This window comes from Zeus faber (genome assembly GCF_960531495.2).
Source record: "Zeus faber genome assembly, chromosome: 12".
NCBI lineage: Eukaryota > Metazoa > Chordata > Actinopteri > Zeiformes > Zeidae > Zeus > Zeus faber.
Window position 1 is genome coordinate 23359534 of NC_137196.1, and position 27522 is coordinate 23387055.

General features: G+C 45.8%; 2 protein-coding genes across 2 annotated transcripts in view; both read left to right on the forward strand.

Annotated features, from left to right (window-relative positions):
• The window catches only part of LOC307237576 (MAGUK p55 subfamily member 7-like), a gene marked incomplete at its 5' end in the record, with an annotated part of 19406 nt that extends 8543 nt beyond the window's left edge, over window positions 1-10863 (forward strand). The window contains 12 exons of the mRNA XM_080010320.1: window positions 1889-1970; window positions 2110-2195; window positions 2326-2400; window positions 2521-2717; window positions 3098-3243; window positions 3658-3705; window positions 5776-5946; window positions 8490-8570; window positions 8663-8756; window positions 8827-8935; window positions 9097-9240; window positions 10538-10863. Coding sequence (XP_079866446.1) covers window positions 1889-1970; window positions 2110-2195; window positions 2326-2400; window positions 2521-2717; window positions 3098-3243; window positions 3658-3705; window positions 5776-5946; window positions 8490-8570; window positions 8663-8756; window positions 8827-8935; window positions 9097-9240; window positions 10538-10747 — 1443 coding nt within the window. The 3' untranslated portion in view covers window positions 10748-10863. The remainder of the gene's footprint in view (window positions 1-1888; window positions 1971-2109; window positions 2196-2325; window positions 2401-2520; window positions 2718-3097; window positions 3244-3657; window positions 3706-5775; window positions 5947-8489; window positions 8571-8662; window positions 8757-8826; window positions 8936-9096; window positions 9241-10537) is intronic.
• Window positions 10864-15434: 4571 nt separating this feature from the next.
• On the forward strand, window positions 15435-25989 carry LOC307238617 (homeobox protein Mohawk-like). Its single transcript, XM_080011678.1, has 6 exons — window positions 15435-15860; window positions 16376-16535; window positions 16705-16858; window positions 17454-17810; window positions 24586-24619; window positions 24978-25989. The coding sequence occupies exons 1-6, from the start codon at window positions 15613-15615 to the stop codon at window positions 25381-25383; spliced, it is 1359 nt and encodes a 452-aa protein (XP_079867804.1). The 5' UTR covers window positions 15435-15612; the 3' UTR covers window positions 25384-25989.
• The last annotated feature ends 1533 nt before the right edge of the window (window positions 25990-27522 follow it).

Here is a 27522-nt window from a genome sequence, read left to right on the forward strand (position 1 = left end):
TGTGGGTTTTCACCAGGAGCCGTGATCAACCCAAACTAGAACAACTGCTTTGTTGAGGGGACGGCTCCTCGTGTTCCTCATGTGGTTCTTTACGAAGTTAAAAGCTTCTAAACTGTTATTCGAGTCGTCGGATGATGGGTGACGGCACCGTCCACCATGGAAAATAACCACACACCCCCATAGGGGAGTAATGATACACTCGGCTCACGGTTGGCTACGATACATGCTGCAGGGTTCACAGTTCCATACAGTCACAATATTTTTATTAAAGTTCGAAATGGAAACGAGTTACGACCCTAGAAGATTCCTTCCCCTGCGAAAACAGCGAATTTGAGCAGCTAACTAGGCCAACATTCTTCCAACACCTTAGTTGGCCCACAAAACGTTATTTTTTTTTCTCTGTCCACCCTGTGCTCTACACATCCGGGGCCTGGGGGAACATCGGTGTGGCGGTCATCTACGGCGTCAACATCAGTGGCAATCAAGCAAAGTGGGATTAGTGCTGCTGCCCCCTGGTGTTTTAATTATGTAAATTAAAAATGAGTGCATTTGGTCGATATCGCGATCCCCTTTTCAGCTCCACCAATGAACACCCATGAACATCGCCACGTGATATATCCCTGAACCCCTACCCACCCGTGGTCCAAGGGCGGGTGGCGAGCCAATTTACATAGTTGAATTTTAATTTGCCTATAAGAGGGCAAATTAAAAAAAAACACAACACAGGTTTCTGAGCGAGGGAGAACGGGTCATTAGAAGAGGCTGAATGGTTCTTTGTGGAACCAAAAAAATGTTTCTTCTATGTCATCACTCTGAAGAACCAAATCTGATCCCAGTCGGCACCTTATTTATTTATGTGTATGTGGTCATGTGTGCTTGAACGTCAGATTTGTGTGTGTGTGTGTGTGTGCGTGTGCGTGCGTGTGTGCTTGAACTTTAGATGTGTGTGTGTGTGTGTGTGTGTGTGCTTGAACGTTAGATGTGTGTGTGCGTGTGTGTGTGTGTGTGTGCTTGAACGTTAGATGTGTGCGTGTCTGTGTGTGCGTGTGTGTGTGTATGTGTGTGTGCTTGAACATTAGATGTGTGTGTGCGCCCGTGTGTGTGTGCGTTTGTGCGTGTGTGTGTTCGTGCGTGTGTGTGTGTGTGTGTTTTGATGCATTTTCATCCGTGTGGCTGACTGGCTGTACTTTAAGCCAGTGTGTACAGTATGTGTCCATGTGCACATGCTCTTGTGTCAGTGGTTTGCGCTCGGGGAAGGATTTCGGAGTCAATAATAGAAAACACACTGTTGTATCGATCCCAAATCCAGATTGAAGGGGTGGGGGTGAAGGGGTGGGGTGGGAGGGGATTGGGGTTGGGGGGGTGGGGGTGACCTTTTACTGACATGGTCTCTCTGATTGATCCAACGTGTGTCCGTTTTCCAGACAACGGGGTTACACCCCGCCGTGAGCTGATTGTAGCTCTACTACACAGGACGCTCTTTCCATTGCGACGTGCTCCACATCAACAACATCTGTTGAATGTAATGCTGATTTGGAAAACCCTGCTCCAGAAATGCGTTTGTTACATGGATGAAGCCGTCTAAATGGCCCCGTCACGAGACAAATAACTCTCGTCAGAGTGAAGTGGCTTTGTAGGAGCAGCTCGACTCCACTCGGCTCTAATGAAATCAACATGCTGCTCCTTCGCTCGCTTTCTTGCTTTCTTGCTTTCTTTGTTTCTTTCTATCTTCATTTCTCTCTGTGCCTGGACACAACGTAATCTCCTATGTCCATCTCCTCTGTTCTCCTTCCATGTGTCCATTTATCATCCACGTGCTTGTCTATCTGTTCAACACCCTGCTATCAACACACACACACACACACACACACACTAAATTTCAACGCAGGGAGCGACCATTAAGCGGGACGAGTCCACCGGAGCCATCGTCGTGGCCAGGATCATGCGGGGCGGCGCGGCGCACAAGAGCGGTACGCACGCCAACCTTTAACTTATGGGCCCGGGCCGCGCGGCCTCTCCGCTACGTCCTCGCGTAATCTGCGCGGCAGAGAAGTGTGATAAATAAAAACCGGCCCCGGCCGCCGGGCCCCGTTGTGCAATGTTTTATAGGACTGATTCATGAAGGAGATGAGCTGAGGGAGGTCAACGGAGTTTCGCTGGAGCGCAAGAAGCCCAAGGAGGTCCTTCCTCTTCTCGTTAGTCCTCGCGCTCCTTCTTCCTGTCACTCCTGCTTTCCTTCCTCATTCATGTCTCTGCTTTAATCTCGGTCGAGGCTTTAGGATGTGGTGTTTTTTCTTTGGGGGTTTTTTTTTCTCACGGTGTCAGGCTCGTTCTCGGGGAGAAGTCACATTCACGGTGGTTCCCGCTTCAACCGAGGAAGAGCCGCCCACGGACAAGAAGGTGCGGCGGAGAAAAACCAAGTGAACTCAACCTTTTACCGTCCGTTGCGATCAGCGCGTCCGACAGCTCGTTTTGATTGAGCGCTAACCTCCTCGTTTCCGCGTACCTTCCCCTCCGCAGCTGTACGTGCGGACCCTCTTCGGCTACGAGCCCGGGACGGACCCCGCCGTCCCGTGCAGGGAAGCGGCGCTGCGCTTCGGAAGGGGCGACGTCCTCCGGATCCTCAGCAAGGAGGACGACGCCTGGTGGCAGGCCCGCCGCTGCGGAGACGGCGAAAACCGGGCGGGGCTCATCCCCTCGCCACAGCTCCAGGAGAGGTGGGAACCGGCGCCCCGGCGACCCCTCCTCATACCAGACGACAGCCGGCGTTAAAGGGCTAAAGGATCGGTTCGCCATTTATCGACCCAGGCTTTGGGCTGTTCCCATTATGACCTCACCGAGTAAATGTCGGTGAGAAGCTGGGGCAGGGTGGTACGTTTCTCAGCAGCATGGCGTTCGGCAAGGTTGGGCAGTCAGAAATGATGGGAACCACGATTTCAATGAGGTCAAGTTTGGAAAAACGAACCCATCTGGGGACCCCGGCGGCAGGGCGGATGATATTTTTTTGACATAATATGCCTTAATCGATATTATCGCCGTCGTCGTTTTATTTTTTCAGGCGTAAACTGGTTAAAGTTGTACCATCCTCCTCCCGCAGGCGGGTGGCCCTGCGGAGACCCAGCGCCCTGTTCGAGCCTTGGCGCGTCCGTACGCACCTCGGGGAAACCGCCGTGGCCGCGATGAGGGAGGGAACGGAGGAAAAACTCTCAGCACTCTGCGGTGGACGCGTCGGGGAGTTTTCAGGTGGAGTGGACGACGGTCACGCCGAAACACACATTCTACAACCTGCCGTATAACCGTTGTACTGACTTGTCTTGTTTGCTCCACATGCTGCGCAGATTACGGGGGAGATAAATTAACAATAAATTACGTAATATTCAATAATTCGACAATATATTTCCTTTATTACTTTGAAAAAGAACAATTTTTTTTTTAGTAAGGACAGAGTCAACTTGCATCTATACATTACGCATCGCCTATGCATATCTATTATTACAAGTACAAGTCGTTTTCTTTGTCTCCACAAGCCTTTGGTCTAGATTTTGGATAACGTCGACAAACACACGTATGAATCAACGTACTCAGCGGCTACACCATCTTCTGGTTGTTTCTATCATTTATCTTCCTCTCCTTGCCTCCCCTCCTCTATTGCTCCAGACACGGAACAGGATGCCGACTACGGGGCTCTAACAGGAATCCACATCGGTGAGCCGTTAAAACTGAAACCATCTCCGAGTTGGATCTAGACGCGCGGCAAAGCCGGGGGAAAGAAAACTGCAGCCTCCAGTTAAATTCATAAACCAGGTCGCCTGATTTAGCTTCGTGGTGCAGTTGGCCGGGGGACGCGGCAGAACAGCAAGTGAATAATTCATCTGATCGCATGGAAGGGAATACAGGAGTCATCTGACTGTACGTCCAAGTGTGTGCGTGTGTGCGTGTGTGCGTGTGTGTGCGTGTGTGCGTGTGTGTGTGTGTGTGTGTGTGTGTGTGTGTGTGTGTCTGAAAGCCACAATCTTCATTCAAATGTGTGTGTGTGTGCCTACGATTGTGGTTCAGTGTCCTTGTGGGTTAGTGAAACAGCAGAAATAATATCACCAATTATAGGCAGAGACAATAACAACGACTCAATGACAGGAATGACATTCAGGTTCTAATACAGTTATCACTACGACATTTGGGCCATAGAGTGTCTCTATGTTGGCCTTTTTTTTTTTTTTTTTCAACGAGGCAGATTACAGTGTCAACACAACAGAGATTCTATGACTATGTCAAAAAAAAAAAAAGGTAAACAAGAGTCTCTGTGGTTAATTGCGATAATTTGCACCGATTTCGATCAAACAAAAGCATTTAAGCGGGAGGACATTCGGGGCACACGTCGGGAACGGGGAGTTCTTTTTCTTCTTTTTCTTTTTTTAAGCCGTAAAAAACAATGCCATGCCCTCCGGAATGAATCAAAGGCTCGGCCGAAAGGGGACACACAGCGCTGGCGTCCTCGGGTTACAGCTGACGTCAAAGCGGGCTCGGGCACAGCTGGGGAGCAGCCGTCGACATGGCCACGGAGAGACTTTGCCAAACTGAGCCAAACCACACTCGCGTGGCAGACGCTGGCTGTCTGACAGGGCGCAAGCCGCGCGTGACGGAGTAATCCGGAGCGCCCCCCCCCCCCCCCCCCCCCCGGTCCCGGCGAGGTCGGTGCGGTGGCGGAGCTGGCGTGGCGGCCCCCCCGGGGTGACGACGCTCAGAGGGACCCGACACCGTGCGGGAACACGGCTTAACCCTCGCTGGAAAAAGAGTGTTTAGAGTGCGGCGTATCTCACCCCGGGCCTTAAAATGTCGGTTCCTGTCATTTACAACCGTCCGTGGCACAGCTTCGCTGAATGCTTTGCCGCTGAGAAACTTGCCACTCTCCCTCAACCTTGATAAATAAAAAACACATGATAAATCCCCTTTTAGAAAATGGAAAACTCACAATTGGAATGACAAGTAGTATCACGTTTATTTAAAGTTTGTTTTTGCAATTGTCACAGGTCACCCAGAGCGTCACGACAGCGACCAACACACACACACACACACACTACAAATGGCAGCCGGTGAAACTTGTTCTCTGCTTTTATAACATTACATTTACATTTACATTTAGTCATTTAGCAGACGCTTTTATCCAAAGCGACTTACAAGGGAGAATAACATTCAGCTACATTGCGACAGAGATTAGTGTAATAACAACATTGGTGTAACAATAAATACTGCAAGGTGGTGCTAAGTAACATCCTGGATTGTGGCAGCCAGGAGCAGTGGACGCCTGCGGACCCAACTAAAAACGTCCAGCGCTGGTCAGGCGACGATCTTTGCATCTTTTTTGGGGGGGGTAACCGATGTTACATGGAGGAAACCCGGTGAAACGGTGAGAGCACGCAAGCTCCACACAGGAAGGCCCCTCACCGGGAGATAACCCGCCAGAGCGCGGCACCGACAGCGTCCCCAGAGGGCACTCGAACCCAGGACCTTCTCGCTGTGAGGCGGCAGCGAGAAGCAAGCGCTGTGCTGTGAACGGTTATAAATGGTAGGAGACAACATTTAAATGCAAGGGTTGAAAAAGCGCCACACCTTAAGTGTTAAGTGTTCGGCAATTGACGGCAAGTCCACTGCTCAAATGAAAGTAGATTGCATCAAAGTATCTACACTGCATATGTAAACCCACAAAACCATCCTTTTGTGTCCTGTCTGTCTGTCCAGCTCGCTGTGATCTAATCTCCACCTTCCACCCCCCCATAGCCAGTCTGAGACGGAGTTTCCGACTCGGCAGGAAGGGGGGTCGGGCGAGAGACGCCCCGGCGAGGAGGAGAAGCTGTGGGGTGGAAAGTCTCACTCAAACCCCGACCTACATGGAGGTGGTCCCCTACCGCAGGACGCCTGAGGACAGGGGCCGCCTCGTCGTCCTGGTCGGTGAGTGAGGCCCCGACCCGTGTTCGGGAGAACACACAAGGCCGAAACATGAGTGAAAATGGATCGAAATGTGTTTTTTATTAATTCATTCATGTCATCCCCGTGATCCATTGGGATCCATTTATTTTATTTTCTCTCACAACCCAATATCAAATTGTCACTGAATGGGAACCTGATAATGGGGAATATGAACTGATGTTTTTTTTATTCTGTGAATTCATTGATTAATTGTTGAGTGCACTGATCTTGACTTTCCAGCCAGAAATCAGGCAGCTAAGGCAATTCATTAATGGTAATCTGTTTTCTGCTCGACGACACAGTGAAAACACTCTGATGGAGTCATTGGAACGTAAAAGATAACTTACATTTGTACATTTGTATATATTTTTTAGTGTTCCCAACTTGAAACTGAGAAAGGAAATGCAGATTTTAAGTTGAGAAAACCCAAAAAAAAAAAAAAACAAGTGTCGGTTGAACAAATTAAAGCATTTTTTATTTGTTTTTAAGTTGATCCAATGACTACGATCCCAATGATATTTTTTGTTTCAGTGAAATCGTACCTGGTAGACATAATTTCACCGTTTTATTATGGGTTTACTTACTGTAGATCGGTTTGTCCTTTGGAGAAATGTTAACAAATTTACGATATGATGAGCCCCGTCGTTTTTTTCGACGGCGCGGTTAAAAACCCGTATGAAAAAAAAACAAAACAAAAAAAAAAAAACACAAGAGCAATGAATAGAGGATTAATTGTTCTCATCTGGAGAGCACAAACAGTCTTTTCCCTTCAGCACTGAGTAAACACTGTCAGCGTGCTTGTGCTCTTAACTTTAAATTTAGTGTTCTCTAAGGTTGTTTTGGAGCCCGCCCCAGTCCGGCAGGCCTGCTGCTCTGTTTATCTTTCAACTCCATCCCTCCCTCCAGCATCCCTCCATCAGCCTCTGGTATTAAGTCATATTACAATATGATTGTCTGTAATCTGCGAACAAGGAGGGAAAACCGAAAACCGAGAAGACGAGAGACAGAGCGAGAGGGGAGAAGTGATTTGAGGGCGGCGATGGGGAGCGGTGAATGGGGACGTGTGAGATAGGCAGCGGAGAGATAATCTGAGCGGAGGAGAGGAGAGGGAGCGGAGAGAGGAGAGGAGAGAGAGAGAGAGAAAGAGAAAGAGAAAGAGAGAGAGAGAACAGGAAGACGAAAACCGGGATCGGGAGTAAAACGCTCCTGATAAAGTCAGCCAAGCACTCAATCAGCAAGCTGGAAGCAGCGGGACAGCTTGGATTTAGATTTAGTTCCCTCTCTCTCTCTCTCTCTCGCTCTCTCTCTCCCTCCCTCGCTCCGGGTTCTGTTTTACTGTCTGCCGCTGAAGCTCATTCATTTTTGCAATAGGAAATGCAGTATATACATATACATATAAACACAAACTATATATATATATATATATATATATATATATATATATATATAGTTTATTGGAAATGGGGAGTTTCTAGATGAGAAAACCAAGTGTTAGGATCCCTTAAATAAGACCAGCGGGCTGATCGGGTCAGACATCGAACCTCCTTCTTTAAAGTGAATCAATAGATGCAGGGAAAAATTTACCAAATCACCGCCAGACCCTCCGAGCCTTAAAGATCATGTAACATTTTAAAAAGGGTGCAGGTCAGCTGCATGTTGCACGGCGATGCCCTCCTCTCGCCTCCTGTGCAGCTGCAGAACATATCAGCAGTGTAAGAAGTGGATATTTGGTTCTGTATTGAGGTCATGATGGAAAAGGCAGGTATGTGAGGAATCTCACTTTTCAGACACCACTCCATTTGAGCCTGATGCAATCTGGGGCTGGACCCGCGCTAGTGACGGAGATATGGATCTATGAGGAAAATCCCAGATGCTGTGTGTGTGTGTGTGTGTGTGTGTGTGTGTGTGTGTGTGTGTGTGTGTGTGTGTGTGTGTGTGTGTGTGTGTGTGTGTGTGTGCCTGTGTGTGCCTGTGTGTGCCTGTGTGTGCGTGCGTGTGTGTGTCACCTTTGCGTGTGCTTCAGCCTTTGCATCCTTCATCTGAAACGACACCGATACTGCGCGGCGCTGCAGACGTCCCGTGGAAACGTGAAACTATGGACTCTCCAGAGGCAATAAAGTGTTTTTAGAGAGTCGGAGAGAGAGAGAGAGAGAGAGAGAGAGACCCGGGCGAAAGCAAAGCGAGGGGCTCGGATTGTCAGAAACCAAAATCAACATGGACTATTAACTTTTTTCTCCATTTCTCTTTCTATCTCTCTCACTCCCCCCTTCACTCTCCCTCCTGTCTTCTCCGTGTCCATCTGGCTTTTTCTTTCTGTCGGTATCGCTCTCTGTTCCTACTTTCGCTCCTTTCTCCTTTCTAAGCCATCCCGCTGATGGCAAACGCAGATACTCCAAACAGGCCAATTGATTAGAGGACACACTTTTCATGTCGGTCCCGTCGCCAGGAAAACATTAGCACAGCGGGTCGGGCGGAGTACGACTCCCCGCTCATATCGTGTTTTTATTCTTTTGTCTGACCCCCAGGGCCCGGCGGCGTTGGCGTGAGCGAGCTCAAGAGGAGGCTGCTGCTCTTTGATACCGACCGCTTCGGTCTCCCGGTGCCACGTAAGACGCGCGACACTCAACTTTCCGTCGCGTCCCCGGGCCGGCGAGCATTTACGGCGTGCCCTTCACGGTTTCCGATTGCTCCCTTTCAGACACGTCGCGGGAGAAAAGAACGGCGGAGAGAGACGGGGTGCACTATAACTTCACCTCACGGCGCGGGTTTGAGGAAGACATACTGAATCACAGGTACAAAAATAATAACAATAATAATAAAAATAATATATAACTGCTAAAAGGTAACTAGGTCTCTCTCCAGGTTAATAGAATATGGGAGCTACAGAGGACACTACTACGGCACCAGTGTGGACTCTGTTCACCAGGTGATGGCGGAGGGAAAGGTGTGCATCCTGGACGTGCAGCCAAATGTAAGTCAAGTCCCAAATCTTGGTGCGGATGGAAATTCACTCCTTTCATTCACCCGGGACCAACCCACAAGACACTGTGCGCGCACGCAATCTGTGAAAAAACGATGCCCCTCTTTGCATTCATATCGACCCGCTTTTTTTCCCCCCTTTCTCTGAATCAGGCCATAAGGAGTTTGTACACCTGCGAGTTCAAACCCTACGTGGTGTTTGTGAAGCCGCCGCCGGTCGAGGAGCTGCGTCTCACCAGGAGGAAAGCCAAAATGATCTGCGACGAAGAGGACCGAAAAACCACCAGGATGTTTTCTGTGAGCCCAGCGCGCACGCACACACACGCGCACACACACACATACACACAAACACACACACACACACACGCACACACAGTGTTTAAGACACCAAAGAGCTCAAGCTCCTTGAGCTTTGTTCAAAAGGATGTTGCGTAAGAACACACAAAGGACATCTTGTCCACTGCCCTGGGGCGAGCAAGCTTTTAGGTGAGGGAGCGAGAGAGTGGGCGTCATAGTGTGATTTCATGATGGAGAGCGGAACAGAAAAAAATATAAGAGCTCGCTGCAGTGCGGTGGTAGATATCCCACTTTGCACCGACCCATGACCCACCAACCCTTCAGGTGCAATGATGTTAGGTCACTTCCATGACTCCCATCTGTCCCCTCACTCAGCGTTTGACCCCGGCTGCCCTCATGAAAACCTCCGGGGTCAAGCACCTGCGCCGCAGCACCGGGGACCAGGCACCAAACACCCCCCCCCGAAACGGAAACTCAAGCATGTCTTACCGGCCCCGCGTGTGAAAAGGCTTGTAACGATGGCGGGCGTGTTGTGCCTGGGTTTACTACGCAGCAGAGAACATACTCTACTGGAATGTTTACTGGAACCCGTTCTATTTCCTGTCAGGTTACACAGTGATGACTAGACGACAGCTTCCTGTAGGATTCACTGGTTTCTGGAACGGGGCTCTACCTGGCCGGATCAGGACGGACACAGCCCAACCGCGCCGGGCCGGCAGCGGCGGACGGCTCCGGGTCCAGCCGTGGACGGGTCCAGCTGGTTTCACTCATTAGTCCAACCACTGGGTCTCGGCCCAATTAAAAAAACCCAGATGGCCGATTGGAAGAGATTCACTGCTCTGAGCCGGGAAGTTCAACTTCTGCTGGCAAGGAGTGAGTTCCGCGTACGTACACAGTTTTTACGCTCCTCGTGAACGGAATGGCGGCGCGAAGGACCTGGAGATTAAAACATATTTTCCCGTTGGGTGCCTCCGCGCGGCCCGCGTTGTGCCTCCGTACGTTCACTGAACGCCGACTCCGTAGCCGTGCGATGGGATTAATTACTGTTTGTCCTCTTTTCTCCGTGCGCGTCGTTTCATTGATGTTCTCGCAGCGAGGCTAAATAAAGATTTCAATTCAAAGTCCAAGCCGACAAGTCGCCGTCGCATGTCTCACCAGCCAAGAAAGTCAACAAGGAAACTCGCACTCAGAGGTTATAACAGTGTGTGTGTGTGTGTGTGTGTGTGTGTGTGTGTGTGTGTGTGTGTGTGTGTGTGTCCAATCTAATTTGTTGTTTGTTTTTTTTTGCGATTCGCAGGAGGCGGATTTTGAGGAGATGATGGACTCGGCAGAGGCCACGGAGATCCAGTTTGGTCACCTGTTTGACAGGACGGTCGTCAACGGCGACCTCGCCGCAGCGTCCGGGGAGCTGCGCGCGGTGCTGCAGGAGATGGCAGGACCCCAGGTGCAGTGGCTCCCGGCCGCCTGGACCCGCCCGAAACCCAAAAGCACACAGAGTTTGCCTTAACCCCCAAACCCCCCGGATGGCATCCTCGCGGGAAGGAAAAAAAAAACCAACAAAAAAAACTCTCGCACGGACATCCATCAGCTACACCCCCTCCGCGGAAGATAGTCCTTCCCTTGTCCCGGGGTAGATGTTGCAGTTTTGCAGCGTAGGTTTTAGACGCTTCTGTGGGTTTCTGTGCTAAACACGCTCACCGCAATTTGGGGGGGGGGGGGGGGGGGGGACGCTGGAACACAGAGTTGAGTGGAGCGGCCAGAAAAATAAGACTTGTGTCTAAAAGTGGTGTTACTATACTTACAAGAGCAAGAGAAGACAAGGACATCGTTTGTGGTAAATGTAAAGACATTTTTAGCGATTGAATGTTAGCACTTAAATTATACCATATATATATATATATATATATATATATATATATGTGTTTCCTGTGTTGTAAATTAGAGTAGAGTTTGCTGGTAATTACACAAACATGAACCCTCGTACACTCTGCCTCCATTCTGTCTCCAGCCAGAGATTCTGTGGTTGGAGCAACGTCGGCGCTGAAAACCAGGAACGATGATGAGGATGATAAATAAATATATAAATGCTCCTATATATATGGACTCCTCCCCAGAACTTGTGGCTGCTGCAGGTTATGCGGCCGCTATTTTCCTGCCAAGTTACAAACATCAGCATGTAATTATTCTGACTGCTCAGTGAACTGTAATGCAGAACAGAGGAATATTATCAGCGACCCAGGCTCGTCAATAACACTCTGAACATAATAGCGACGGATTAACTGCGAGGAGCGCCGTCGAAGCCTCAAGCGCGCGAGGCTGTTTTTCGCGGCGAGGTCGCCGCGCCGACCCGCTCGGGGTTTCGGGCGGAGGACGTCGCGCCGCCGTGATTTTGGGTCCGCCGCGTACCGTGCGCGGCTGCTCCGAAAAGCCGTTGATGTATGGCTGACCCCGGTCTCCATTTATTTATGAATGGATTAGATGTACGCCGATATATTACACACGCGCGGTCAACTGCGGGTCCACTGACATTTGAGAATGATCTGACGACATAAAGACTCATTATACGCGATGAGGTCTTTGCTATACAATACCGATATTGAAAGTTACTGGCAGCCGGCCTCCATTAGTGACACTCCATTTACAAACATCCACATCTGTATTTAGCTGCCGATGGTCTGGTTCCAGAAGGAATTACACGCCGCGGCGTTCGATTCAATTCACCTGAGCTCATTTGATTTAATGGCCCCATTCCTCCCCAACCAGGGGATTTCCTGAACGGAGCTCGGACGTCACACAGCCACCGCCAATTGGGTGTGAATGAGCGCCGGTGTGTCAGCCGGCGTCGCGTTTTGGGAGGGGAGCCGGGCTGCACCATGCGGCCGCGGGGTAAATGAAACGTCTCCCCGGGGTTTCAGAGCGGGAGAGTTACGACCCGGCACGAGAACCTCACGGCGAGAAGGCACAGCGGGGACCTGTCACGGCAGATTACGCAGCGACGAGCGTCAAATCGATGGAGGAGCCGGTCGCACCCCGAGAGAGGAGGTCGACGCGAGGCGCCCAGCCTCGGCCTCTACGCCGGCGCCGCTTTTGTCCTTCGGAAGTAAACGGGGAGCACGCAGGGGTGATATCTTTCTTTTACTGGCTGCCACAGACAGGGGGTTCAGTCGAGGATTTGGGAGGTGGATGTGGATGGACCCCAATTACAATTTCTTTTGGAAACCCATTCGAGCGGCTGGCGGAACTTAGGTTTCCCCTGCGTAGGGCTCACTCGACCACGGCACCGAGGCACGTTTGGCCGCTCCGACGACGGGAGATTTAATGGGGATCCTTGAAGTCGTCGGCGAGTTCAATCCCTTCCGGCAGCTCCATTTATGAAAACATGGCAAACGTCAGCGCATTAACCCCCTGGCCGTCGCTCACACTCTCGCTCCCACTTCCCCTGTCCGCCCGGCGTCGCCAGGCGAGAGGCCCGACGCCGAGCGCCAAGCGCGGCGGCGTAATTCCGCCATACGAGCGCTGAGAATCCGCAGACGCCTGCTGAGATCATGGCGACGCCATTAAAGACAGAGGAGCGATCCAACGAAAACCTGTCCCCCCCCCGTTTCATGTTCTCCGCACCTTCCACCGCGAACATTACGCAGCGCGATGACATTGCACAGCGCACGTATGATGTCAATTGGTCGCGCTCGGTTTGGCTTCATCATGTAACTGTCCATTTGGGGGGGAAAGCGAAAATAAACACGTCTGACGCGAAACAATGACTTTATCTCTATGTGAGAGAATCGACTAAGATACGACTGGAGTAGAGTAAAGGAAAACTTTTTATTTATTTTTTTATTTTTTTTAATTTCATGGATCATTGGGAGTCAACCCAAGTGGTTGGCACCAGAATCTTTGAAAATGATCCAGTACTGAGAGAATAACTTCAGCTGACTAAAACACAGAGTATGATGGGGCAATTGCAGTCGTTCTGCACTGAAGCTTTTCTCCCATTAAGGGATCAGTGCCCACATTAAGGAATATATCTGTATATATCTGTATATATCTATTGTCTGTATATAAAACAATGTGGATGCTTGGATGTTCATACAGCAGCATGTGGCTCTTTCCCCGACTTAAATAAAGACCAAAACCTACATCAGATCTGGTGAATTTGAGAGACAGGGAACACAGATAAGCACACAAGTGAACACCCGTTCTCCCCTCACACACACAAACACACACTCATTGAAACGCTAAAAGAGAATAACCTCTGCTCTGACAGGGCCAGACAGACTTTTATCTTTTAATCTCAAATCACTCATTAGGTCATTTCTGTCTGCCTCTTTCGGAAAAAAAATATTTAACAAAAAAAACATTGTGTGATCCAGAGACACACACACAAACGCACGCACGCACCCACACACCCACACTCACGCACCCCCACACACACACACAGGCACACACACACTAACACACACACTAACACACCCACACTAACACACACCCACACCCACACTAACACACACACACACACACACACACACACACACACACACACACACACACACACACACACACACACACACACACACACACACACACACACACACACACACACACACACACACACACACACAGCAGCAGCAGCAGCAGCAGCAACAGCAAGCTATCCAAACACGTCCCCCTCCCGGGTGTTGTTCCTGGGGGTCTCGGGGCTGCGGCTCGTAGGTGTGTTCCCTCCTAACGTCAACAGTGGAGCGGGGCGAACACGTCACAGAGGGACGGGACTAAATGGTGTGTGATACCACGCAGCGCGCTCACACCGCCGCCGTGGAATGTTCGCGTGGAATTTACTGCACCTAGCGGGGACTACATGTGGTTTTTAGCTTTCCGGGAAAATCACAAACCTTTGAAACTGAGTCCATAATCGCGCAGGGCGGCAATTATGGACGTGCATGAGAATTGTAACATACTCTTTATAAGTTGATGCATCAGTGTTGCACAAGTGGTGTGTGGTTCTGTTCATCTTGATTATTTTGAATGTAGCACTCTTTATTAACTGCAGGTTTTCAACGAAAAGAGCAGCAATATTTGATAAATATTCTGAATATTCTAAATAATATTATTAGCGTTGTTAATTGAACTCAAACAACTTCTTCAACGTGGATACATTTTATACACTTTTTAATCTGTGTCGGTCTATCTGTCTGTCTGTGTCTGTCTGTCTGTCTGTCCATCCGTCTGTCTGTCTGCCTGTTCATCTATCTATCAAATACACAATTGCTGCCAATTTCATTACACAAGTTAAGGACTTCACCAGATATGTTATTACTTTGCTTTGTATTCATTTTGGACATTGAATTCATGCAGGTTTTATCTAAAAATAATCAGCAGATCTGTGCTTTGGTTTGGGAGGATGTTTAGACGTCTGCAGGGCGGACATCGTGTGTGTTAGCGGAAGGCTACAAGTCGGACCGACAAGCTTTGTTTGTGTGTTTTCCTTGAATGATTCGAGCAAACTCACTCCACTGACATTGTACAAGTCACTCAAACTCAGAAATTCGCCAAACTCTGCTCATCATCTCAGTGATACTTGAGGATGAGAGTCACAAAGTTCCATTTAATTTCCATTTATTTTCCGTGGTTTGTATTGAGTTCATTACGGGCCCATTTGTACCCGAATCCATTTGAACTCAGCGGGATTCACTGACAAAACACAAAACACAGCTTCTGGCGGTTTCGCTGGTTTATTAACAACCATGTCATTACACCCATAAATCTCCAAGAATCTTATGGCAAAACATATATTAGTTGCTGACGCTGCTTTTTCGCGAAGCCACAAGATCCATGAGATTCACATGCCTCATGGAGAAAATATGATGGCATGTCAGATTACTTAACCAGCGGGCTGGCTTCAATCAGCGTGCACGCAGACACACATAAACACACACACACACACACACACACAAACACACACACGCACGCACCAGACACAAACTCGCTAATAAATTTGATGACCACATCTGCTGATATTCTTACAAATGATACATTTTTCGAAACATGGAGTGTGCTGCTGGCTCTGCTGCTCAGAGCGTCTCTCCAAACTCAGCTCTCAGACGCAATTGGACCAGGAGGGAGCCAATCGGCAGCAGAGCAGCAGGTTATTTGAACTCTTCCTCCAAGAGTCTCTCACAGCTAAACCAAGAAAACATTCTGTTATTTTTCAGACATTATTCTCTCGTTGGTGACCGCAGTGCCGGTATTATTTTTTCTGGCCGGCGATTGAGGCTCACACTCCGGAGAACTTAGGGAGTTTTGAGCTCGTGCGAGTCTTATCATTGACCTTTCTGTCGGCAAGAATGGGATCCTCCCGCGTCCATTTACGCCCACATGTCTTCTAATGCACCTGTTTGCTGGGAGAACTCTCGCTGTGAACAAAGGATGAACAAAGTAGTGGTGATGACGTCCGACAGCCTCCTACGCTTGGAGGACTCCAGGAGGGAGGAGGAGAGGAGCAGACTGAGCTGTGGAGCTTTAACTCCGGGACAAAGCAGGCGGACGGACGGACAGAATACAGACTTGCTGCCGTGCGCGGAGACGACTGAGGACACATCTCACATCAAGTACAGACGATACGGGTAAGCAGCTCCGATGGGGAGTAGGAGGCTCTTATTTTGAAGGTATGATTACAGATTAAGTGAGTCAAATTATAATTTACATTACTTTTACGCTGTGTGATTATCAAGAAGCAGGAGACAAAATAATGCTGTATATTAAGATTTTAACACCATTTCACAGGTAGTTTGTGGGCTAATAATCAAGTAAATTTGATGCTACAGTACAAACATTTCAATAATTTTTGAGCTTTTGAAATTTTGAAGACTAAAAAATAATCAATTGACTTGCATAATGAATAACATTTTTTTCAATATAAGATAATACTAAGTGTACAGTACTTAAGCAACATATTGCAAAAAGCTATTACACTATTCCACCAACTTTGACTACCGCTGGTTGTCATTTACATGAAAGTGCTTCAGAAAATAACATTCTACAATTTTCTCAAAAATCCCAGGAAAGACAATAAACAAAATTCAGACTATAGCTGACCTGTCGGAAAGTTCTCGTAACAGACCTGTGCCGGCTTCCCCAGGGCTCGTTTGGGAGGCGTCAAAGTTCGCCACAAGCGGCAGGCGCTGCAGGACATGGCACGACCCCTGAAGCACTGGCTGTACAAGCACAGGGACAACCCCTACCCGACCAAGACCGAGAAGGTCTTGCTGGCCCTGGGCTCCCACATGACACTCGTACAGGTAAGCTGAGGAAGAGCTCGAAAGGAATCAAAATAGTCCTAGGATTAAGGACTGACTTATTGCACCGAAAGTGGTTTCTTTGGCCGAGAGTGGCTGAGCGACTCAACGTTGGCATGACTGACCAGCTTTGCTCTCGCATCCAAATCTGTAACATCTAACGTCTGTGCAGGTGTCAAACTGGTTTGCCAACGCCAGGCGGAGGCTGAAGAACACCGTGAGGCAGCCAGACCTGAGCTGGGCCCTGAGGATCAAACTCTACAACAAATACATCCAGGGCAACGCCGAGAGGCTGAGCGTGTGCAGCGACGACACCAACTCAGAGGGTGAGAGACGCTTCGTATAGGCACAGTGTGTCAGGTAGAAGAAGAAGAACAATCACTTTATTGATCTCCAACTGAAATGGAAAATCTGTCCTCAGCAGCGGGCAGCCATAGCCAAGGGACCAACCAGGGACAAAGCTGTAGAGTCCATGCCTGGTCAAGCCAATGTAAAGCCAATGCAAATGCCTGGTCAACCCTTGGTCAAGGGTTTTGGAAGGAGTGTCCAACCCGAAAGAATTTTGCGGGACCAACTAGGAACGTAGTTGTAGAGTCAGTGCCTGGTCAAGCCAATGTAAAGCCAATGCAAATGCCTGGTCAACCCTTGGTCGAGGGTTTTGGAAGGAGTGTCCAACCCGAAAGAAATTTGCGGGACCAACTAGGGACCAAGTTGTAAAGTCAATGCCTGGTCAAGCCAATGCAAATGCCTGGTCAACCCTTGGTCAAGGGTTTTGGAAAGAGTGTCCAACCCGAAAGAATTTTGCGAGAAAAGCTTGGACTGATGTTTTACTTTCCAAACTCCAATACAATAGTCAGTCAGTCACAATTGTTTCTTTCTCATTTTCTTTGCTTCACCCTCTCTCTCGGCTCCTTGCTGAAGACGAAGACCTTGCCTTGCAAACCCCTGCCAGCCGCTCGGACCTCAGCAGGTCGTCCTTCCAGAAGGACGTCGCCCAGAAACAGGTCAACGTCCTCACCAGGACCGACTCGGCCAACAGCGACGACAGTGTCTCACCGCCGTCCAAGTACAAGAGCAGCCTCCTGAACCGCTACCTGAACGACACGCTGCACCACGTGATGGCGCCGAGCTCGGACGACGTCCCGAAACCTGGCAGGAGGAGGAGGAGGAGGAGGAGGAGGAGCCACTCGGAGTCCTTCAGCTCCATCGAATATGACGAGGAGGCGACCTCCCCGGCCTGCTCCTCGGAGATGGAGACCAACTTCGTCTACCACATGGGTGAGAGGCGGAAACCCTTCTCCTTCTCTTCGCGATGGGGCCTTTAGCGCAATCCATCGACCTTTAAAAGGCATTAGTTTAGCCAGAGGGGGTGCAGATCCGTGAAGATGGTGAATGACATGTACATTGTCGAGGAGAAATACTTAAAATCATCTCCCCCTTCAATGAGAGGGAAAACAACCATTTTACTACCGTAGTTACGTCCCCTTTTAATACATATGCATAACCGTGTCCGGTAAATCAGGAATTGAATGCACAATCTCCTTCACATGGTTCCTTTGCGGACCCTAAAGTAAATAAATCTCCAGCCCTCCATTTAATGTCAGGAAGGTTTTTTTTTCTTCTTCCCAGATTCATGTTCATAAAGTTGGAAGGAAGTTTTGACACCTGGGTGCCCTTTAAGACCCTTAGGAAACACACGGTTCTGTTGACAAGCCTCAAATCTCCTGGAGGACGGGAGCCAAAGCCTTCACAAACACATTACTAATAGGTACTCATGCAGACGCTGAAATCCCTCATTTAAAAAATTGGATAGGGCTGGAGCTGGCCGCGGCTCCGCGCCGCAAATATGATTTCCATATTCTAGAATGTGCCATTTGTTCCGCTCCAGCCTCCTGCCATGGTGGAAATGTCCAGTCTGCTTCAAGGACAATTACAGAATGTCTGAGACTTTATTCTTCCCAGGGTGAGAAGTGTAGGCTTCTGCCAAATGTAGAACTTGAGTAACCCGTCAATTAGGCGTTGAGGAAGTCTCTCAAAGCTGCTGTCCAAGGCGTCCTTGGGTGCCCCCGCCCCACCTTGTACGTTACGCAGGTGTGCTTTATTGTAACTCATGTGGTGCAATTATAGTGTTATAATACTGCTGCGCATACCAGTGATCACTCAACTCAAAATACGTTATTTCCTTCATTACAGAGAAAGAATTATCCATAAACCAGTTAGTTGCTGAGTTTGCCCAAGTTAGCAGATACGACTTTTGCAATGTTTTTGTCATTCAAGGCCGGCTTTGTACAAAAGGTTCTCCTTGTACATGCAGATTGCTCATTTGAACAAATTAATGAAAAAAAAAAAAGGAGACAAGAAAGAAGGAAAAAAACAAAAAGACTGATGCCTGAAAAACAATTATATTATTATTAAAATTATTATTATTATTATAATTCTTCTTCTTCTTCTTCTTCTTATTATTATTATTATTATTATTATTATTATTATCTCAAACACAATTAGTGAAAAATCATAATAATGCGAAAAACTCCACGAGCAGAAATAGTTAATAGGGGTCAAGTATTTTGGTTTTATGAAGGATATACTGTTACTCTGCTACCTCAAACTGCGTCCCTTTGAGGGATTTGGTCGTTTTCACATGTCCAACACATACACAGTGTGGGGAGCAGTGTTGAAATGTTTGCGTAACACTATAATGTGTCCCCTCCGGTAACATTAGGGATGTTTGTAACCCGGTATGGTTGCTGCGTGTGAGGGTAAAGTGGAAAGTCAAGCTGCCAGATCCACAACAAGCTCCAACACCATGAACACGTTTAATACTCTGCCCAGGAGACGGCTCAAAACCGAAGGGATGTGATAGTATCAAGTACAACGTATGGACCAGATCAGTCCAAATAGTTTAAAATCGTTTAAAGGTTTTAATCCATTTTCAAAGGAAGAGTCGGTCAAACTGTGGCAGGTTCAGGACACATTAAACACCATCTGACGACGACAAAGAAATGTATTGTGATAAGATGTGGTCAGGATTTCCCTTAAAAAGCCCAGAGACCCATAAATGTGACTGGAATCATATTTTACTGGACGCTGAGTGAAGAAAAACTTATCTTTGACACATACCGTTCTAAGTTTTTTTCCACACAGTTTGCTACAAATTAAACCCCGCTGGCTGAGGAGGGGCCCAAATGCCCCAGATATGCAAAGTCTGATCCTCCCCGTGGAAATGAGGCATCCCTGAAGTGTTAAAATGTAGTTTATTTTCCTGTGTGGGTCCCAATGACACACCCTTGTCAAGTTTTTGAAGAGACTAATAGTAAGTGGTAATATAAATACTATTACTACCACTACCACTACTAATACTACAAATACTACAAATAATAAGAAACATAATAAAAACAAAAAGAAAAATAATAATAATAATAATAATAATAATAATAATAATAAATATAGCTGCAGGCAGCAATACATGGGGTCCAGTTTATCTGTTTTAGGTACGTGGTACCGTTTTTTGGTTTCTGTGATGCATCACAATTTACTAAATGTACAAACACGGTGGGGCTACATCCATGTTTCTGCCATTCAGTTTAAATATTCCCGAAGAACGGTGCTTTAAGATTTTATGTGTTTTAGAATATTGTGACTGACCTTGACGACTGGAGTTTTGGACAAGGGCTTCTTTATTATCTTAGATTTTCAGAAATGTGTTGAAATCAGGAACCATTACAAAAACTAACTTTGAAATTACTTTGCATAACAATAATAATACATTTTATCTTATAATTATAATAAATACATGTTAGTTTTATTTTTTTCTGTTAAACTACTGGAAAATTCAGTTAAATAGAATACTTGTCTATATCGTAATGCAGGCAACAGTGATGGAACTTTAACATTAATTTGTCATTAGAATTATTATGGAAGAACTTATCAATACTTAACACTTTCTGTCTTTACATTTAAATCTACTACGTTAATCTGTAGGAAACTATTTATACATGAATTTCCTCTTAAAAAAAAAAGTTTTTATTGTTATAACTTACCTTGATGTATGTAAGTATATGTGCAGTCTCACTGACGGTAGGTGACGTCGTTGGTCACGTAGGTTTATGTTTTTACAGAGATTTACGATAGCAGTCGAACTTAGGTAATTTTATTGGGGACTTCTTTCCCTCGATTATATTTTAAATAAGTTACGTTTTCCATGAAATACGAAAAACGGCTTCTATTTTTACGACGGCTCGCTGGATCTTGAACGCATCACTAAGTCGTACATTTGGATGGACTCAACTTGACTTGGTCACGAGTTTTGCGGACTACTGTTTATCGTATCTTTTATTAATCCGGCAAAGTAATGCGGACCACAGAATTAAAATATCAATCAAATGGATCTACTGACATCTATCAGGTAACAAAGTACATAAATATAAATGCATAGTTTGTAATGTAAATCCACAAAGCGAGGGAGTCTACCCCACACGCTGGACATGGTGCCAATGTAAATTCTGAACCAGAACCTGCATAATTATAGTAAATAGTATGATGACATCATAAAGCGTCTTACTGTTAATCTCATCTGGTTCATTTTGTTTACGAACAGCAGCATGACAGTCAAGCACGACCAGCTGAATATTGGAGTCAAAGTTGTTCGGTTTTCAAGTTATATCTCCTCCATATGTGGATCGATTTGGATAAAACTTAAACCTCAACCAGGTTCGTAGCTTATGTCATTGTTGTGTTCCAGATACAAGGTGTTTGTGACATACTGATTCAAACAAGACGTAAGCCTATTCGTAGCTTCTGCCGTTCTTCTGTTTCACATAGTTTTAGGTTTCAAAGTTCAGAGAATTTTTCCTATGGCCTGGACCCCTAATAACAATAATAATATAGCTGCAGGCAGCAATACACGGGGTCCAGTTTAGTCATGTTAGGTATGTTTTACATTTTTCCTAGTTTCCAAAAAACACATCATCATTTGGTATCGACAGCAATTAGAAATTTCAGAATTTCCACTATTCCAGTTTTATTATATATATAGAGTGAGAGAGAGAGACAGAGACAGAGGGAGAGAGTATTTTGAGAGTATTTTGTTGTAAATGCAGTGAAAACAGAGGTATCATGCTATAATATGCACAATTCATAAGTCTATTATTATTATTTTACAGAGGTTTTTAAGTATCCTGGTTGCCAGTGCCGCATTGGCTCATTTGTTCAACCATTCACCGTGGATTTATGTTACTGAAGGTTGTGTCGGGCGTTAAGAATTACGACCCTTCCTAGATCTTGCAGTACGGACATAAAAGAAAGAGACGGTTCCTCCAAAAGTTCTTAGAACTATGACCTGACTATGACTGTGACCCATTACAGTTCTCAGGGTTCCATGAAACGCAGCACGAGTTACAATTTTCCGAGTTCCCATTCAACACCGAATCGGCTCCTGCTGCCTCTCGTTTCGAACAATATGTGGAATATAGGGAACGCTACGCGTAGCAACCACTATGCAACGCGCAAGTCGCTGGAATGCGAATGACCACCCAGAGACGCCGCCTGGACATAGAGTATATAACGGTTCATGATGTCACAAAATGCTCCTCAAACTAATCGAGATACGCCAACGTTCTTCAACTTACGGTAAATTTACAACAGTTTTGCAGTAATTCCTGCTCCAAATGTACATCGACGTTGATCAAACTTGAACCGCAAGATGGCTGAAACGTACCGGTCCGTTTCCAACGAGACCTCAACCATGTCCATGCATACCGCGGCTGCCGTGTTTAGGATACTTTTAGCCCAAAAAACACCAAGGAGAGTCATAATAATAAAAGTCAGGGGCAAAAACCAATAGGGTTCCAGCCCACTGGAATCCTAAATAATAATAATAATAATAATAATGTGTTTGAACACACTCTAATGCCTCTTTCCATCTTTTCCAACTGGGGAAGATAAGTATTAATCATGAATAACATTTTAATGGGATTTATTTAATAGGGGATTTATTTAATACTGGATGAGTTTATTAAAAAAATAGCCAAAATTATTGTCTCCAAGTTTTTTTTTTTTGCCTTGGTCATTTGGTGGGATATTCTTTCATCCGATGCTGAAGTTCTTCTTGACAGTTTACTGATCACAACTAGATATGCTGCTTTACCAAATTCACCGCAGCTGCTTTTCACTCCTAACATGAGCCCGATCGGTGCGTTCTTGCCGGGAAAGGCGGACCCCGCCATCAACAATGGAAACAGCAAATAGAGAAGCACATATATACAGTAATGCAAATACATTGAATAGCTGATTAAGTCGCAGCTTAATAAAGTATCAAACATTACTTAATTTTTTTAACAAAATTATATCACAGATTTCCACTTTAATGTTTGGTGTAATGTCTGGTAAAGCAAAGAATGCCTACTTATTTGGAAATGGCAATGAGAGCTCACTAATGATGAGCAAAAGAAATTAATATAATTGCACTTTTTCCAGGAAGCCACTGACTTTCCATGCCTTTGTGTTAGTTGGTACCTCCTGTGCAAACCTGAGACCCGCCAGTGGTAGAACAAATAGATTTTGTGCCAGTAATACAGGGGATACACTTTCCTTGCGAAAACACGCTACGGCTAAAGAGAGAAATGCTTTGGGACGTTCGGTAGCAAAGAAAACTAAGAGGCTAAATGATTTACTATCAATGTCGAGTCGCTCTTGGCTCCGGTTGCCGAGAAGAAATCAGAGAAAGGGATGTTTCAGACTGCAACATTGGGTGTTCGCGCCAACGTTGGACTTCCATTTACCTCCGGCGAAAAATATGCATTTCACCAGTCTCAATCGGCACGGCTGAGAGGCGACCCCCTTAAACAAAAAGGTCAAATGTGGGTTTTTGACATTTTGCACACCGTTGCAGGGAATGTCGCATGTGAAAGACACACATGCAAAAGACTACACAGGCATGTTGTGCAATAAATACAGATGACACATGAATTACAGTTGCCGTTTAAAAGACTCTCCACTGCATCGAGAGCTTTCTGAAGCACCATCAGCGTGGACGCAACGGAGGGGAAGCACAGATAAGACACCACTTACAAGCTTAGATTTTTTTTTTTTATATTTTATTTATTATTTTTTTTTTTAATTATCTCCAACTGATGTAAATAATAAATGGGTAGATCTGTTAAAGGATGCGTTTGCTATTTTTTCAACCTCATTTATAACTGCATAGCATAACCTCACTCAACACTTTAGAATAAAACGTACTGCTCCGCTGCAGCTTCTCACTGAGGTTGAATGCAGTCCAAATGAAGGGCAAATGATTAAGGCTTAATAATGATACATTTCCTTCTCAAATTTGTGTAACTCACATTATTGTGGCACATGTCTCACTGTATTCTTTTAACGTGTTTTGATTAAAAATAATATCACATTTTTAACTACTTTTTGCAATCGCCACAGAACATCCAAAGTGTGCCGTTGTTACGAGCTGTTCCCGGAATAACATGTAAATACTTCCTGTTTTCAAAATGGATATTTTACACGTTTTTATGGCTCAAATGTTTGCGCCTTTGGGCTGCATTTTAACACAGTGGGACTCTGAGGCAGAATGGTACGTTTCTTAATAGTAAGGCATTCTGCAACAGTGTGCTACGAACAATTAGAAATGATGAGAACCAGCATTAAAATTATCGATATATTATAGAAGTATCATATTTTTTTCCAGCTCAGTGCACAAGAGAAATGTAATTGCATTTTTTGGGGGGGCTTTAGCAGCAAAGGGCAGCCAAACGCCGGCTCTTCTCCTTGTTAAGCACCAAACACACTCACAAAAATGAATGCACTAACACTGCTATGCACACACACTGGCACATACACACACACACACGTACTTAGAAACCATTGCTGCAAACTAGAAACCAAAACATCTGTACGGAGCAATCTATCACTGGAGACTATAAAAACAAATTCTTAAATATAATGCATTTTCCCTATTCACCAAGCAAAGCCGAGTTCTCAGAAAACAAGATACATTATTTCACATGAGGTTTTATTTTACCCTTTTTCCTCTTCTTCCCAGACACATTTGACTACGCCTCAACCAAATGTAACACGTAAGTGTGATTATCCGTTACACTATCTGCTTTCAAGTGACTTTGCTGAATTAAAATATGGTAGACACTTAAAATAATCTGTTGCTCTTAATAACGTCCATAGCTGAAGGGATACTCCTGATTTAGAGACTTCACATCTTGTTCAGTTTTTTTTAATATTTAAATTGTCATAAACATGCAACATGTATGGCTTAAATATCTTTTTTGTTTAGATAAGCTTTTGAGATGCTGGAAGGTGTATTTCCCTAATTTCACAAACGCTAGGCTGGGTCTTGCATTGAGCAAACAGTTAGGATGCAGAACTGGAGTATCCCTTCAAGTTTTTTTGTTTTTTTTCTGAATTGAATCTGATCCACAGTGACCAGGACTGGAGAGAGATCCACGCTGCCATGGCTCTGACAAACCTGGCCCAGGGGCAGCAGGGTGCCGCCGGGCAGAGCTGTAGGAGAGAGCCCACCCGTGTCACAGGGCAGAGCTGCAGGAGAGAGCCCACCCGTGTCACAGGGCAGAGCTGCACGAGAGAGCCCACCCGTGTCACAGGGCAGAGCTGCACGAGAGAGCCCATCAGTGTCACAGGGCAGATCTGCACCAGTGGACCCACCGGCGCTGCAAGGACCACTCTCCTGGGCAGGACCTGTGCCACAGGATCCAGCATGTGGCAGAGCTGCGCTGTCGGGTCCACCCTCACCAGCTGCATCATTCAGAAGTCATCCCACATCTCTGAAATCAAGACTGTCAAACTGGCCCTGGAAAACAGTTTGTAGCTATGTGTGTGTCACATCAATTAAAGGACCGTACTGGTAGCAAATTGAGTTTTAGTCGATTTACTAGTCAGCACACAGCTCATATTTTTTAATTTTTAATATTGTCTTGTATGTGTTTTTTGAAAATTTTGAATTATATTAAATTTTTTTCTAATCCTGGTCGGTGAAACACATTTTTGTCAAACTTACGTCATTTTGCCATATTTCGTTAAAGTAATGGCACTTCAGACTTTTCCAATGGAATTAACAAATGATGTCATGTAAAATGTGTGTCTTGAGTAAATAGGCTAAAACGCAATTTGACACCAATATTTTCCTTTAGGCATAATTAACTCTTTACCAGGGGCTAATGTTTCTTGGAGCCTTCTTTGAGGCCGTCATTTTTACAATCTTAAGCTTGAATTTCTATATTTTTATACATTTTAAAATGGAAATCTCAATCTTCTGTTCAGTTTTTGTGCCATTTTTGTTCTGTACGTGTGTTGGTTTTTCTTCCCGTTTCCCACTCTTTACGCTAAGTTATATTAACTTTAATGACACTGGATTATTATCCAATGCTTAATTTACGCTCACAGCAGCTATTCAATAAAAGTAATGTGAAACCTCTGCATCATACTGTGCCTTTGCTTTACATTGCATATTCATACCAATTATGATTTGTTCAGTGATTGAGTCTTCTGCATTTTCAAATAAAATAAATAATGTTTATAGGATGTTTTTGACCAGACTACGACACTATTCGCCCAGTCTATTAAAAAACAAAATGGGGGCCTTAATAAAATCACTGATGACGTTTACATGCTGTAGAATATTTTTTGTTTTCTTCTGTGATGAAACACTATATGGTATACCACAGTGACCCTCAAACTTGTTTTTATATCAAGGATTATCAAGCAATAGGCCGTTGAGACCATTGAGTGCAATTAGACCCCTTTTGATGAGATTTTGTTTGTTTTTTCTTCCTCTATTGGTGTCGATGTCTTGTAAATTAAATAACGGTGAAGATTAACTATTGATCATTTTTGCTGGGGACCCCTCCTGGAACCAATTCAAGGTCCTTCAGTTGGTCCGTTGAGAACCGCCGGTATACCACACACCGGCCGCCGGGACTGGCACATCTACACATCCACAGCAGGTGAAGAGAGGTTTCAATTATTTCCCCTTGAGGAGTTAAAACCTTCTCAGCGTGCTGTCATGCCGTGCGCATCAATACTTTCAATTTGTCATCTGTTTTGAATATTAAAATGTTACGTAAAGGCAAAATGAGATCTTGGGAATTTTCTGACCTTGACACAGTGTCAGTGTCAGTGCCAAAATGTCCGTAATATAGGAAACACAGAGAACACGATAAGCCCTTGGTCCTGTGGCTTCGCGGAGGACGATCCTGTTCCATCTGGGGACGTCCTGACACCGACCATGAGCTTATAATCACACACACTCTTGTCTGGCAGACACACCAACCAGGACTTTTCCACTTCGGGTCCCTGTTTGGTGACATTTTGAGATAAATTGTTCTCTGTATAAAAATGTAGAACAGGCGAGAGTCATCCGCGAGGTTTTTAGTGGAAAGACTTGCCTCATTCCAGTATCTATCCGGGAAGCTGCTTCGGGTTAGGCAGGCCTCCACTAAACATAGTAGCTGGATGGCAAGTCCTGATTGGAGCAATAAAATAGTGTTTAAACTTTGGAAAGATTACAGTGAGATGTTAAATAAAACGATGACATTATGATTGTCATTTATTCCAGTTTAAAACAAAACACATGTCCACGTATGGGTTCATAACAATCGCAAAAGTCGTTTAATGTTAAGGCAGATTTCGTTTTTTTGGGGTAAATGCGACCCAAAAAGACGCCAGAACAAACACGTCACTGGACATTTTTGGAACAAACAGATGCAAACTAAATAAAACAACAGCAGTAACAAACGGGAAGAATTTCAGCGATGAAATAAGTCGCCTGTGATAGTGTTATAATGCCCCTGAAGGCGGGACAAAGATTGCAAGTTGTTTGCCACGGGAATGTCTTAAAATATTGAAGATCCAGCATTAAGAAATAAAAACGACAAATGACACCGTCTTACTCATTCTGTCGGAACAAAACCAACAAATTGCCTTCTTGAAAAATCAAGGAAGCTCAAAT